The following is a 15,278-nucleotide window of genomic DNA, read 5'->3' on the forward strand; positions in this document are numbered from 1 at the left end:
CCCCGCCCGGCACCCCCATGCCCTGAGGCTGGGCCACCTTCATCCCAGGAAGTCTGGTACCCAACACACAGCTGGACAGAGAGGGGGCCCGGGAGGCTGGTGCCCGCACAGCCAGCCTGGCTGTACTGCCCAGGAATGCTGAGTCACAGTCCAGAGGGACTCTGTCCCCTCCCCATACTCATCTGTCTCCGTCCATGAAGGGGAGCTGAAGGAAGTGTGTGTGTATGTGTGTGTGTGTGTGTATGTGCTTTCAAGAGTGTGATGAACTGGCCCCAGATCCCCAGCATGGGGGAGGACCCCATTTCTGACCCTCCTTCTGGCAGGCGACCTTGACCTGTCACTCCAAGTCATGGCACTAGCCTTGACCCCAGGGTACCTCAGCAGGCCTTGGGACACCTCCCTGGCGCTAAAGACATGAAATGCAGAGGGCTCCCACAGCAGTGAAGGAGCCACGCATCTGACAGTCCCATTTGGAGCTTCACAACCCCGATCTGGGCCCCCTGCCCTGGTTCCTGAGCTTTCACCTGCTCCCATCTGCTCCCCAAACAGCTCTGCCTGCGGGGGAGAGTAGTAACCCGGAGAGATGCCGGGTCTCCAGCAAGATAGAGCCTGGTAGATGAACCGTCCAACACAGGGCATGCTGGGAGGCCTGTGGGGAGCAGTGTGAACACGCGGTATCTGTCAGAGCATGGCCTCTGTGAACCCCACACCTGCTGAGCGCTGGCCTAGACAGTTACAGCCTGTGACAGGCAGGGCCCAGCATGAAGGCTGTCGAGTCCTGGATATGGTGCCAGCGCCCCACCCGCCTCTGCCAGGCTGCACACCTGCACATCACCAACACTGTTCGTTTCAGCACTGGTCCCCCAGGCACCCCCACACGCATACAGTCAGGGTGCACACTGGTCCTCTGCAGCCCACTGAGGTTCTCACCAGCATGACCACCCTAAATCCAAACTTGAACACAGGGAGACCCCAGCCTCCTGCAGAACAGAAGCGTGGACTCAGTGTTCAGGAGCAGACCACCAGGCCTCGAATCCCTCCAGGGATCCCAGCCCCTGTCTGTGGGTGTTAACTGTGAGAGAGCCCTGGGGAGCTGCAGGTCCCCTAACCACACGCTAACGGCACGCAGCTGTTAGGTCCGGAGAGAAGGGCAAGGAGTGGCCTTTCAAACCGCTCCCCGCAGGCTGCCGGCCACTTCCAACAGGGCAACAGAGACACACCCCTCCCTCCGACTTCTCTGCCTATTGGAGTTCCCTGGGAGATCTTGTCACAGCTCAGATTACTGCCATCTTTGGGACCAGCGTGCCAGATTACCCGTTTCTTTAAGTGCCTCTGTGATTCCAGTGGGCCACGTTTGGGACTGCTGTTTAAGAGACATTTAGGGCCCAGACAGTGGCTGTCACAGTCGAAGCAGCGTGCACGTGGGATTCACGGATGGAGCACTGGGTGTGCGCCGGGACGCCTGGGCGGCATTAATGGTTGACAGCACTGCTGGTAAGCAAAGGGTTGATAGTTCAACCCCGCCTGAGACCTTGCATAAGCAAAGACTCCGTGAGCCACACCCATGAAGATCGAAGAACAAAACAAAAAGCTCACCGGCAGCAAGTCGATTCTGACTCATAACGACCCTGCTGGACAGAGCAGAACTAGCGACCCCTGTGGGTTCCCAAGACTGTAAACCTTTCCAGGAGTAAAAAGCCTCCTCTTTCTGCTGACAGGCCACTGGTGGTCTCGAGTGGCATGACCCACTACAGCCACGGAAGCAGCCCCACGAAGCAGTTACGCTGTGCGAGGCACGGGCCACCATCCCGCAGGGTCCAGTCACAGCACAGAGGGCAACCACGAGCGTCTCCCAGAAGGACGTGTTGGAGCGCTAAGCCCAGGCCCGTGGACCCCGCCGCACCGTGGACGGAAGGCCGGCGTCTGCTTCCATAAAGATTATGAGCCAGGAAGCCCCACGGAACGCTTCCACCCCAGAACACACGAGCGCTCTGGGGGCTCGGATCCACTTTACAGCAAGGAGACTGGCTTTTCTGGTCTAAGTGTGTGCTGGGCGCTGTCCCAGGCACCGGGACACAGCGGTGGCAGAGACACAGCCCTACCCTCTTGGAGGGAACTTACAGTCCAGAGCACTCTCCCCCTCTCCTCCCCACTGAGGATCAACAGGTGGATATTGCACAAGTGAAGGCATGGGTAAAGGGGGTTCAGTCTCGGCTGGTAGAGAGGAAATGGGGGAGGCCGCCTCAGGTCGGGGGAGGTCAGGGAAGGTGCTGAGAGCTGAAGGTTGGGGAAGAGGCCACCAGGACTGGAGCTAGGGAAGCCCCCAGGGCTCTGCGCCTTGGGATGGCCAGTGCAGGGTCTGGCGGGGAGATTTGAAGGGGGCTGTCAGAAAAGTAGGGAAAGGGAGTCCCTATCAGCCCAGAAAAGCCTCTCACATAGGTGGGGTCCTTGAGGAAGGACCAGGGAGAGGTGTGTACCCAAAGGATACGCAGGAAGGGAGAAGCATGGCCAGCCTCGCCACCACCTGGCTCTGTCCCTGGGGCAGAGAGAGGGGTGACGGGCAGCAGAGCCCAAGGGTGTGTGGGCAAGGATCCGCCACCTACCTCTGGCAGAGAGCTTCTTGGTGTTGATGATCTTGGCCGCATACTCCTGGCCGGCCAGCACCTTCACACACCTGCGCACCACCGAGAAGGCGCCCCTGCGAGACAGAGGAGACGGAGAAGGTGAGGGGGAAACGAGAGCTTGGTTCCTGGGGAGGCAGGGGCGGGGCTGCTGGGGGCAGGGCGGGTGCCATCAGGCTGCTGGAACGCACAGAGGTTGCTGCAAGTGGCCCAGGGGAGCCTCTGAAGAACCAGTGGTCCTGGGAGGAGCCGGGCCTCACCCAAGACGAGCCTTGTGGAGCCCTAACAGGTTAGGCTCACCAAGTTGTACAGCGGTAGAATCACGGTGCGCGAGAAGCGCAGAATGCAGGTTCCTGAAAGCTGTCCGTTTTCACTCGATGTAGGTAGCACATTGACGTGGCTCAGCAGTCAATCGACTGATTCAGAGGTGAAAAGCTGCCCCCCAGCCCCAGATCCCCAGGTCTTCCCCAGAGATGGCCCACCCTTAAGACCAGTCCCTTAAGATTCTCCACAGAGCCTCCCCCCACCCACCCCAGCACCGGAGCTCCACACCCCCCGTTCTCCAGTAAACCATGTATCTTGGAGAGCCCCCTTCTTGTGCACGGCCCAGAGATCCTCCTTACGTAGCACAAGTGGGAGTATGTAAAAAAGTATAGCCACAAAATCATAGAAAACTTTCGTAAACGAAAGGATCAATATGTGAACTTCTTGCTTCTCAATACACGGAGGCCTAGACACTGCTGAAGGCAGCGCTTCCAGACCTCGACCCCTGCGTGTGGATTACAATGCGCTGAGAAGAAAACAGAAATCCTTACCGCCGGACCAATCAGCAACCTCATGATCTGGGGAGCAAAGGACGGAAGCTTTCAAGGTCCCACAATCAACACGCACAGAAGCAGTGGCCAACAAACGAGAGGACGTAGCGCATCGGGCAAATCGGCCGCCCCAACAGCCCTCTGTAAAGTGGTCAGGAGGAAAGCTGGCCCTTGGAGGACTGGAGGGCGCCTGACCCATATGCATGTGACAGTGGACATCAATTGTGGTGCCGGAGGAGAACGCTGGAAATACCCCGGACTGCCCCAAAAATAAATGCATCTGTCTTGGGGAAAGCACAGCCAGAGTGCTCCTAGGGGAAAGGATGGTGAGGCTTTTTCTCACGTTCTTGGGACTGTATTGTCCGGAGAGGCCCGTCCCTGGAAAAGGACATCCTGTCGGGTGAAATAGAAGGGCAGTGGACAAGAAGCCCTTTGAGGAGGTGGGTGGGCACAGTGACCAGAACAGAGCAGCCGTGGTGAGCACGGCACAGGACCGGCTGGTGGCTCATGCCGTTGTACATCAGGTTGCTGCGGGCTGAACCGACGGCAACAAGACTTTCCTGAAGAATCCATGCTCTTTGGTTTATACCGGGTCGAGATGGCTGTCTGGGCATCCCCGGGGATGGAGATGGTGCTTTTCGACATTTCTTGAGTTTGGGGGAACAAAGCAGTCTGAAGGGGCAAGACGAGGGTGGCAGAGGGTTGGGTAAGGTTTCCTGATGAGATTCCCATCGGATAGCCCTTGCTACCCTTGCCGGATGAGCAGGTGCACTGTCGTGATGAGAACAAATTCCTCCGAGCACTCTCCTGGCCTTTTCCTCACCAGAGCACTTGTCCATCTTCAGAAGCCTCCACGATCGCTCTGTGACTTTTGGGAAAAGTCTCTCAAGCCAATGCCTTCAAAATCCCCCCAGAACAATCGTCACTGGCTTCTGAGCTGATTTCTCTGCCTTCAATATACCAGGCCCAACACCTGTCCTCAGAAGCCACTGTTTTGATGGGAGATTTTTTACGACGCCCTGAGAAGGTAAGCATATCATTGAGAGAACTTTCACGCACTGATCGCAGTGCTGGGTTTAAACAGTGTCATGGCTTCTTGTTGGAATAGAGCCATTCCCGTAGGAGCTGGACCCCCGGTAGCGATCCTTTTTACTTACGCCATTGTTTCATCGTGCAGTTGTTCCATCGATTACCCAGCTACCAGTGAACTACAATAAACTGACTGGTGTCGTGCTTATTGGTGGGCGACTTGCCCCAAACCAAACCCATTGCTGTTGAGTTGCTTCCAACTCACAGACATCCTACAAAGTAGAACGACTCTGTAGGGTTTCCCGGACTGGGAATCTGCCCAGAAGCAGGCGCCCCCACCCCCAGAGGGGCAGCCGCAGGGCTCAAACCACCGGCCCTGCTGTGAGCAGCCTGCCGCTAAGCCACTGTGCCACCAGGGCTCCTCCGACGGGCAAGGAGGTTAGTTCAACTCTGCAGCGACTGCAAACAGTAGTTCAATGACTGACCTCCTCTCCCCCAAGTCCATTTCCCGCGTGTTGGATTATCTGTCGGATACAGAACCAGGACTGGGGTGGTTTGGCCCAAAGTTGGGTAGCTTTGCTGGATATTAAGAGATCGCCCACCAGAGCGTCGGTGCCACCCCCTTCACCACGGGCATGGGAGGGGACAGGGTGCTAGTACGTCTTTTCGCCATGGGCTGTCAGACAGGTGGAAGCAGCTTCCTTTGTAATCCTCGCATGGAGAGCGAGGCTGGGGTCTTGTCAGATGCTCACGAGCCTCCTGGCATTTTGTCCAGTAAGTTGTTACCATGGAGAGCTTGGTGGGAGGGCTGTGGGTTTAGGTGCTGGGCAGGGAGCCCCACTGTTGCCATGTGGGGTGCGGCCCCCATTTTCCAGGTCATGCAGTCTGTTGAAGGAAGCCGGGCATCTGGATCATTATGGGAAATGTCCTACTGTTTAAATTCTGACCCTTATTCAAAAATAGTTTAAGCGTGGTGCCAGGCCAAGCAAGGCAGGCCGGAGAAATAGCTTCAGAGCATCATCTTGTATCGTGTCTCCCAGAGGCCGGCCCCCGTCCTCCACAGAGGGCTCGCTGAGGAGCCTGACACCTCCACGGCCTCCACCCACCATGCTGGGCTCAGCTGGCGCTATGCCTGCCCGCATGCACATTCCATTCACCAGCCGGGTAACTTTCTGAAGCGCATCTCCTGAGACCCCTCCCTCTGGGTGGGGTAAGCTGATAACATTTCGTGGGTACCCAGTGCCATTTGTGACACCTGACAACCACTGTCAGGAGGCCTGGAGGTGCGTCTGGTAGGCGATGGCTAGCTAACTCCAAGGCCTGCTCTTCAATGCCCTCAGCCGCTCTGCAAGAACAAGCGGAGGCTGCTCCGTGAAGAGTTATAGCCTGGACACCTTCTATCAGGTTCCATAAGTCGGAATCGACCGCAGGGCGTGGGCAAGACTTCCACGATGCTTCCCCATCTTGGACGCCCAAGAGCAGCGGTTCTCATCCTGTGGGTAGTGACCCCTTGGGGGATCGACCGACCCTTTCACAGGGGTTGCCCGATTCATAACAGTAGTAAAAGTACAGTTATGAAGTAGTGATGAAAATAATTTTATGGTTGGAGGGTGTCACCACAACATGAGCCTTGGCATTAAGAACCCCTGCCCTCGGGGAACAGTCTTAATCTGGCCCCTAGGGGTGCCCTATGACTGGACTGGCCCAGCAGCAGTGGCTTCGGTTTGCATTTAACCATCTGCTAAGAGCCAAAAGCCAGTCTGGGGGCAGGCCTCCTGCCCTTCCTGTGTGCGTGAGGATCCCTGCGCATCTGGTTACACTGCGGATCCTCATCTTCTGAGGAGCGGGGCTCCCGAAGGTGAGCTCACGTGGAGCTCAGTGTAGTGCGAGGCCCACAGCAAGCTACAGGCAGAACTGTGTCTTCTCTCTCTCTCTCTCTCTCTCTCTCTCTCTCTCTCTCTCTCTCTCTCTCTCTCTCTCTCTCTCTCTCTCTCTCTCTCACACACACACACACACACACACACACACACACACATCCCGGCGAGCTAGGCCACATGCCCTCCTGTCCTTCAAACGGTGGCTCCACCGCAAGCTTACAGGCAGATTCAAGCCGCACAGACCTGGGTGGGTGGGGGGCGGCGGGAAGACCGGGCTCTGAGAAAGGCTGCCCTTGGTACCCATGCCCACCCTGCACATAGCCCAGAGCCTGAGTGCACAGGCTTTGTGCCTGGGCTGCAGGAGCTGAGCAAGCAGCCAGCAGGAGAGAAGGCTGAGGAAGAGCCAGCCAGGTGGAGTCTATGCCAAGTCACAGAGGCCCCAGGTGACAGAAGACAGAGGGAGCAGACAGCCATGCCTTTCCTCCTCAGAAATGCTGGTGGGTTTGTATCACTGACTTTTCTGTTAGCAGCCAACACAGAACACTCAACCCTTGTCCCCTCGTTCCCCGCCTTCCAGCTCCTGGAGATGGGGATGAGGAGGCAGGAATGGTGATCCCCAGGGAAGGTGGAGATGCCAGGACTCCTCTGAGCACTTTTTCCAGGGGTTCTTCCTCTGCCAGATCAGTACTACCCTGTCTGCCAGCAGTGCTGCTTGAGCCCTGCTCCTGCTGGGCACCAGCCCTGACAGGCTGCCCGCTGGGCCGCAGTCTCCAGGGCTCTGCCCCTGAAGGAGATCCATCTCTCCAGCAGGAGAAGCAGCATTTGCTGCATGCACTTCCCACTGGGAACACAGCCCCAAGTTTTGGTGAAGAGCAGAGGTTCCTAACTAGGGGTCCTGCAAAGGTGGCCCGGGAGGTGGGCCCTGAAACCTGAATGACGTCATGCATCTGAGTGTCGCTTTCCCAGGGAGGGCTCGTAGCTTAGATTTGAGTCTCAGAGCAGGGATCTGACCCCCAGCACTCCACAACTGTTGCCCCAGAGGGTGCCAGCCCCTCACACCCCACATGCTGACCCACTCTGCGTTTACATTCACGCTGAGCCCCTTTCTGGCCTCCGAGACTGGAATGATACACTTCTACCGACAGCTCAGGAAGCCGAGGTCCTGAGTGAGGCTGAGAAGAGAATCCAGGCCTCCTGCACTTCTTCCTCGGACTCCGCCCGCCACAGGCGGGAGGGCAAGGTCCTTGCGAGCAGGGCTTCCCACGGCACAAAGACCTGCGTCCACTCCTGGCCAGCCCCTGACTAGTGGTGTGACCTTAGCGGTGTGACCTCGAGCAAGGCGCTTTGCCTCTCAGAGGCTGTTTCTTGCCCCTGGAGGGCAATCGAGGCATCTGCCTCCTGGATTTGCTCGGGAGATTAAGGTGATGCATACAGAGCACTGGGCACCGTGCCCTGCACAGCATGAGCGGATGTGGTGGGTGGACTGAGCAAATGCTGAGCCAGGGGGCCACTGTCTCTCCCAGGACAGCCTCAGGCGAGGCTGCTGCATTTCTCTGGGCCACTGACCTCTATCCAAAAGTGGGAAAGTTCAGAAGCAGTGGAAGACAGAGATGAGGGGCAGGGGCAGAGGCAGAGGCAGGGGCAGGGATAGGGGCAGAGACAAGACAGGGGCAGGGGACCTTGCCACCCTACCATCCTCTCTGTATCTTCTGTCTAAAAGGGAGTATTTCCGCATGCTCATCCTGCAGGAGCAAGTGGTCACAACCCAGCTGCCTGGGCAAACAGAAGAGCCACCCACTCCTCGTGGGCCCCTGAGCTGAGCAGGTGGCCAGCAGGTGGGTGGGTGGGCAGGAGTAGTTGGGAACAGGACAAGGAGAGAAGGGCAAGGCAGGCAGGGGTATTGGTGGTCAGTGGTAGCCAAGAGGAAGGGGTTAGGCTTGGGTACGAGGGCCCTCTGTGGGTGAAGGTGCCTGGGGGCAGGTCTTAGGAGCACCCCTTGGTGTCATCACAGGGGTCACATGTCTGGCCATAGGTGTGCCAGCTGCCTGGCCAATGCCCTGGCATGTGTGGCACCACGGGACCCTGGGCTGATGAAGCGCATGTATGTAGTCACTATGGGTAGGAAGTATATATCCACGTGAGCAAGAGGGCCACAGGACGTGGGCAGGGGGTGTGGGTGAGAAAGGGACTGGCCCTATGGGAAAGCCTGTAGGAAAGCCTCTTGCCCTGCCGGAAGGCTGTGCAGGGACCTGCCCCAGCCTGGGCCTCAGTCTGTCTGTCTGCAACATGTAATTTCCAACCACCTAGTAGTTTCCAGACTTTTCTAGCTTTGTTCTGTCCAATAGAACTTTCTGTGAGCGTGGGATTTCTCCACACTGTCCTGCATGGCAGCCACGAGTCACATGTGGCAACGAAGGCAACAACCACACAAAAACAAACGCAAACAAACCAAGGGGCCACTGGGTTGGTTCGGGCCCATGTTACCTGCATGTGCTGCAGAGTGGCTCTGATCTACAGGTTTTCCAGGGCTGTGGCCCATCCGAAGCAGGCCACCAGGCCTTTCTTCCGAGCCACCTCTGGGCGGTCAGAAAGGCTGAGCTTTTTGATGAACAGTGGCGTGCTTAGTCATTTGTATGCATACACAGCTATAGAGCACTCAAAACTGGGCTCGTGGGATGGAATAACGGGATGCTCTTTGTTTGATTTACATATCAATAGCTAAATGTGGCTGATGACTGTTATACTAGACTGGTTACAGGCAAGCACCGCTGCCTCAGACTAACCAGCGTTTGGATCCTGGCTCAGCCCACTTACTACACGTGACCCCAGGAAGCCTGTTTCCTCACTTCAGGGCCTGACCTGAGAATGCCCACCTGGGGCAGCGGCTCCAGGGCCCTGGGAGAGAGAAAGGTTTGCAGTGGGCTCAGCAGCACCCCTGGGGTTCAGTAAGTACTCAAATTTTGCAGGCATAATTATCTATGACACAATGGTGAGCAGCCGAGTCGTGGGCAATAAAATGGGCTTGCTTCTCCAAGCTCAGGGAAGCAGGGCAGGAGCAAGGGAGTGGGGGTGGAGGGCAGGGCAAGGATGGGAGGTGGTCTGGGAGCAACTCTAGTTTGCAGGCAGGGGCTGCTGTGCCGCTGAGGCCCAGGGCTGTAGCATCCAGGGAGGACAGGGGGGCAGCGAGCACCCAGCCGGGTGGTTGAGAATGTGGGAACGTGCTAATGGGCCGTGAAAGTGAGATTCACACTGGGAAATTGCTTTCTGACTGCCTGGCAGGTTTGGTGTCCCGAGTTGCTGCCTGGCCACCCACAGCGGGATACTACCACCTGCTCTGGCCTGACACGCCCTGGGATGCTGACTTGCAGCCTGGTACTGCACCCAGGATGGGGAGTCAAGGAACACCTGCTTATGCTTATGGGCAGAGGCGCAGCTAAGGTCGGGCATGTTTGGCATGGCCCTGCCCTTGGATGGGCTGGGGTGGGAGGCCGGAGCAGCTTCGATTCACCACGAATGTGCTGTGGATTGCGAGAGGCCATTCAGCAATTTAAACCCATTGCCATCAGTGCTGGTTTCCTTAGCTTTGCCTCTGCTTCTGGGCCTGTGCCGCTCTAGCGGGGGCCCTTTGTGAGCGGCCCCTGCTGTGCAGCAATGGGAAGCAATTCCACAGGCCCTGGCCAGTTATGGCTAACTGCCTTTCTTCAGCTGGAGCCTGGAATTCCACAGCTGGAAACCTCTGCAGGCTGGGGCAGTTCACCTGGGCCTTCTAGGGAGCTGATGCTTTGGGGTCCCTATGGTCTAGGGTCCTTATGGTCCTCCAACACACCAGGCCTCCCTTGAGCAGGGAAAATAAATCCCGCTCCCCACCCAAGGCAAACACCCAGAGCCTCTCTTAGGACCCAGCAGCCTGGGCTACTTCCTCTCTCCTTTCTTTGCTGCCAAACTTTCAGAACAAGTGTCCGCCATCCGCTGCCTCCTCCTCCCTCCGCCCACCCACCATGAACCCCTGCCATCTGCACCCACCCCCGCGCCATGGCATTGCCCAGGCCTGCTGCCCCACCCAGCTCCTCTCTGGGCTCTAATGCGCCTTGCCAGCCTTGTCATGTGGCTGGTGTCTGGCCCCCACGACCACCCAGCCTGGAGGCTCATTCTCGTCTTGGTCTCTTCGGTCCGCTGACATCCCGCCTTAAAGACTGCGCCTTTCTTGGCTCCACATTTGCTCTCCCTCAGCTCCCGCAGCCTTGCTGGTTGTTTATGCCTCTCTTGCCACTTTCTCCTCTGTCCTTGCTACCGGGAGGCCCTAATTGGCATCTCTGGAGGACTCGCCTGTAATTGTATTAAAGCTCTGCCTGGGAAGAGGGTGTATATACATATACATAGACTTATATAATTTGTTTCTTGCATCAGCCTCACAGGGAAGTCTTGTGACCCACCATGGTCAAGCCATTGACCATCACCACCACCAGATTTCCTTGAAATCTCCACCTCCAGCCTTCTAGAGCATCAATCCCTCATTTCTAGCCACTCACAGCCCAGGCTGCATCCCAATACTCCAGCCTGAGTTCAGATGTCTATGCATATTCTGCTCTCATCTCTGAGATGAGCTGGGTAGATTCAGAAAGTCCCAGGTCAAAGTCCCAGCAGATCTGTTACCTGGCCCGTACACAGCTAGTCCAGCTTAGTGGACAAGAGAGCCCAGCATGGGGCCAGGCACAGGGAGAAGGGGGTCCAGAGCAGACAGGGTTCCCAACAATTGTCTGGTAAATTGGGCTAGTCTTGTTTCTTAAATTACCCATTCCCTTCTCTGCTTTGATGAGTGGTGTGTGGGGTCTGAAAAGTTTGTGAGAGACCACCCAAGATACAAGAGTGGGTCTCTCTTTAGCTGGCGCAGCAGAGGGGTGAGAAGAACCCACGAAGCAGAGAGGGGGCTGCACGACAGATGAGCCCAGAGGGACTGGGTGGTGCCCAGCTACCATTACGGAATGCTCTGATCAAGGAATCAACAGAAAATCCAGTTCAAAGGGGGGTGGTAGTGGTGGCATGGGACAGAATCTCAAATTCTTACAGAACCCAGACTTACCAGACTTCGTGAGACCGGAGGCACCCCCAAATCAAACACTCAGAGACAACCTCCAAACCATGAGCAGCAATTATCGGTTGGCACTGTCTTTAAACAACTGTCGAGCTAAATGAATACAGCGCAATGTCCCACTCTCTCAAAGCATTCTTGACATGCGGTCCAAGAACTGCAGAGCCAGGGTGAGGAAGGAGTGCAGGGGGCAGTGAGCCTAAGTTGGGGTGGGGACACAACAGAGCAGGAAGGAGGGGGGTGACCGGAGTCAAAGAACATAACCAATGCTCGCTGGTAGGTGTCGATATTGGTGAATTTTAAAATAGGATGTCAGCATCCGAGGGGCTTAGCATGGGCCACACACAGCTGCAGCGGAAGTTGCTGTGCCTGCTTGAGGTCCACTGTCTCCTTCATCGATGCTCAAGCTGAGACCAAGAGAGGAGACTGGCTGCAGGACTAGCACTCCTGGCTGAGGTCAACTGTGCTGCCCAAGGCCTTTCAGTTCTGAGGGGTCTGAGCTTGGGGCACCCAGATGGGGCTCAGGGCAGGAGGATGGTTGGGAAATGTTAGTCAGCATTCTGTGGGGGCAGCCATTTCTCTGGGGCCAATGGCCCTGGCTTACATGGGATTCTCTGCAAGGGCCCGGATGCCCTAAGCAGCTCAAAAACTGGAGTTAGATCCTAGACCCTGCCCGGCCTGCTTCTACTGCACCCGCCTCCACCCACTCCTCACTGTCAGTACCCCTCCCTTTGGGGACTCAGCCTCCCCATCTCGGAAACCAGCTGCTGGGTCAGATGAGAAGGTTCACGCTCGCCCTCTTTCTTTAGGGCTGTGGTGACTTTTCTTTATTAAAAATAAATAAAAGGCAGCTATGTAAGCCCCCAAATGACAAATAACTCTAAGGAGCTGGGGGTAGGGGGGACTGCAGACCCCCCCCCCCTCTCCAGGCCTTTCTCCTCCCTCTCCTCAGCTCACCACAGCCCATAATGCTACAAAGCCTGGGATTTTGCAGCCAGAAAATCCCAGGGCGTACTCTTAAGCCTAGGCCCCCCGCTACCCTCTGCCCGTGGCTGCAGCCGCCCACTGCCAGGCTCCAGAAGGTGCTGCAGGGACGCAGTGTCTCCGATCTGTCCCACTAACCACCCCCCCAGCCTGCCCCATGCCAAACCAGCAGCAGTCTCGTGGGGACACAGAAGGCCTGGGAACCGGAAGAGTCTGTTTGCTGTGGGGAACATTGAACCAACAGAAGTTCCAACATATTCCTTGTTTGGGCTGCGCATGGGTTTTCTTGAATGGGTGACAAAAAAGAAAGAGGGGGGAAATAAAGAAGAAGAAAGAAATATCTGCACAGGGCCAGAGCATGGCAGAGCAAGGACGGTGTGGACCGGCGACTGCCTGCTGTCCTCTGACCAGGGCTTTCAGGGTGGCACACAGTTGGGCTGGGGATCTGCTGCTGCAGGCTGCAGCCTTGAAGACCGTGTGGGGCAGCCCTCTTGCACAGCCCGGGCTGCCACGGTTCAGTTGGTCAGCACTTGGTTTGGATTTTTCATGTGTGTCAGGAAGAGAAGCCCAGAGGGGCCCCCAAGCACTAGAGCAGAAAGAGGCTGGTCATGGACTGCTGTGACCACAGCAAAGGCCCTTGCCCTCTCTAGGCTTCCTTCCCCGTTTTCAAAACATGGAACAGCACGCTCAAGGTAATTTCCCCCAATAGGAACAGAGCAAGGATATCTTGCCCATAAATTGGCTCCCATGTCATTCTGGCAGCAAAACCTCTCTCTGGACCAGGCAGGGGGCTTCTAGAGAGGCCAGGGGATGGGATGAGCTACAGGTTTGCATCTCTGCTCTCAACGAGCCCACTGTCTCTGGAAGCAGCCCTGCTATGTGGGGCAGGGGAGCAGCCTTGGTGGGTAGAAATGTCTTCCTTAAGTTGAGCCAGAACCCACCTCCCCATTATATTCCTGTGTCCCCCCAGCTGCACCCCGCAGGTCCCCCCAGAGGCCCTCCCAGCAGAGGCGAGGGAAGAGGGCAGTCTCTGGGAATCTTAGCCCCAACCTTATCCCCAAGCCTCAGTCTTCCATCACATGACTTGACCTGCCCTGCCCAGCCCTGTACATCCACCGTCCAATGGGCAGCAAAGAACTATTGCAGCGTGTTTCTGAGACAGACCAGAAAGCTTTTCAGGAACAGGACAGCCTCGGCTTCCTCCTACGAGCGGTTGGTGGGTTTGAACTGCTGACCTTGCAGTTAGCAGCTCGACGCGTAACCCACTGTGTCACAAGGACTGCTCCACAGAACAAAACTCAGATTTCCAGGACTCCGTCCAGCCAGAGCTGAGCAGGGCACGAGCGACTGCAATCTAAGTCCCCTGGGCCTGCCGGCCTCCATCACAGTGCCTCTCCCTGGGTTGATACCCCTTTGAAAGCCACTCTTCCATTCATTTCCCTCCAGTGAACTCTTACTCCACCTCCAGTTTCCTGTTGCCTCCTCAGGGGACCTGCCCTGGCTACTGCCTTCCCCCCTTCTAGTTGAGGCATCTTTGTCGCCTGTAATGCTATGTGTGCTTATAAACTGTATTCAGTTGCATTTACATGATTTCTGGACAGTAGTGGCTGCTTCCCGCCCCCACCCCCACCCCCGGACCATGAGCCCATCAAACCGTGGTACCATCTATCCTGCATGTGGTCCAGGCCAGGCTCTCAGCCCAGGGCTGGGAACGGAGTACGTCCTTGCTGTTAAATGCCACACGACTCGTACACGTTTCTCCTTTTTCATGGCCCCGAAATACAAATGTCCCCAGCCTTCTCCAGGGCAGAAAATCCCACTGGTCTTTAGTCCCTCCAGACCCCTGGGTCATAGCCCAGCCACCCCGACATAGGGCCTGGGCTGGGCCTCAGCAGGCTGGGACACAGGTGGGGACTGGGCCAGACTGGCCTGGTATGAGAGGCTGCCTACAGGCCCACAGAAATGCTCTGAGGAGGATAGGTCACAGGCAGCAGCCCTGCAGGAGAGAGTAGACTGAAGCAAAGAGAGATGGACAGAGACAGAGAGACAGAACTGGAGAGGAATCAGAGAGAGAGAGAGAGAGAGAGAGAGAGAGAGAGAGAAAACACACCCCTAGAAGTCGGTCGGAATCCTTCTGCTCTGCAATATGCACTGTTGCAGCCAGCCCAGGTGCTTGTTCACCTACGCATGAGTGTGGGTCTGGGCACCCACGGGAAGGTGCACGAGTGTGCTCGAATGTGCAAGTGTGCGCAAGCAGCTGGACACCGGGACTGCATTCCGGGATGCTGCCTCCCTCCTCTGAGAGGCTGGTGGGGTGGAGGCCCTGGGATGGGGTGCAGGCAGCAGGGCCACTGTGTGCTGTGCTGAGAGGCGGGCAGGCAGGAGGGAGGCTCTCGGAGTGTCAGTGTGGCTCAGCCTATGTGGGGGCGGCAGTGTGGGGGCGGAGGGCTGCGGCATGCACCAGAACATGTGTGCCTGCCTGCGCTCGCTCGCTTGGTGGCTCGAGGGAGGGAGGAGAGAAGGGCTCTCCCTGATCCTGCCCCACACTTCCCATTCCTGAGCCCCTGACCCCCAGCCTGGCTTTGTCACTGACTCTCCCTGTGACCTTGGGCACATCCCTTCTCTCTGGGCAAGGAGGGCACACAGTCCCCCTGTCCTTCTGGGGTCTGTAATCTCCCCTGGTACTCCACAAAGGGAGCCCACCAGGGCATCGCCCCGAGAAGCGTGTGGCCCCCATTTTACAGATGAAAACATGAGGCACATCAGATGGTGTGGGATCCACCTGGACTGGCCCCATTCATGACAGCCAGATGCTGCAGGGGAAGGGAACACAGCTCAGAGGCCCCCATCCCCGGGCCAGCGC

General features: G+C 57.1%; 1 protein-coding gene across 1 annotated transcript in view; it reads right to left on the reverse strand.

Annotated features, from left to right (window-relative positions):
* CAMK2A (calcium/calmodulin dependent protein kinase II alpha) overlaps positions 1-15,278 on the reverse strand; it is a 69,512-nt gene that overhangs the window by 47,087 nt on the left and 7,147 nt on the right. The window contains exon 3 of the mRNA XM_075542714.1: positions 2,604-2,698. Coding sequence (XP_075398829.1) covers positions 2,604-2,698 — 95 coding nt within the window. The remainder of the gene's footprint in view (positions 1-2,603; positions 2,699-15,278) is intronic.

This window comes from Tenrec ecaudatus, chromosome 2 (genome assembly GCF_050624435.1).
Source record: "Tenrec ecaudatus isolate mTenEca1 chromosome 2, mTenEca1.hap1, whole genome shotgun sequence".
NCBI lineage: Eukaryota > Metazoa > Chordata > Mammalia > Afrosoricida > Tenrecidae > Tenrec > Tenrec ecaudatus.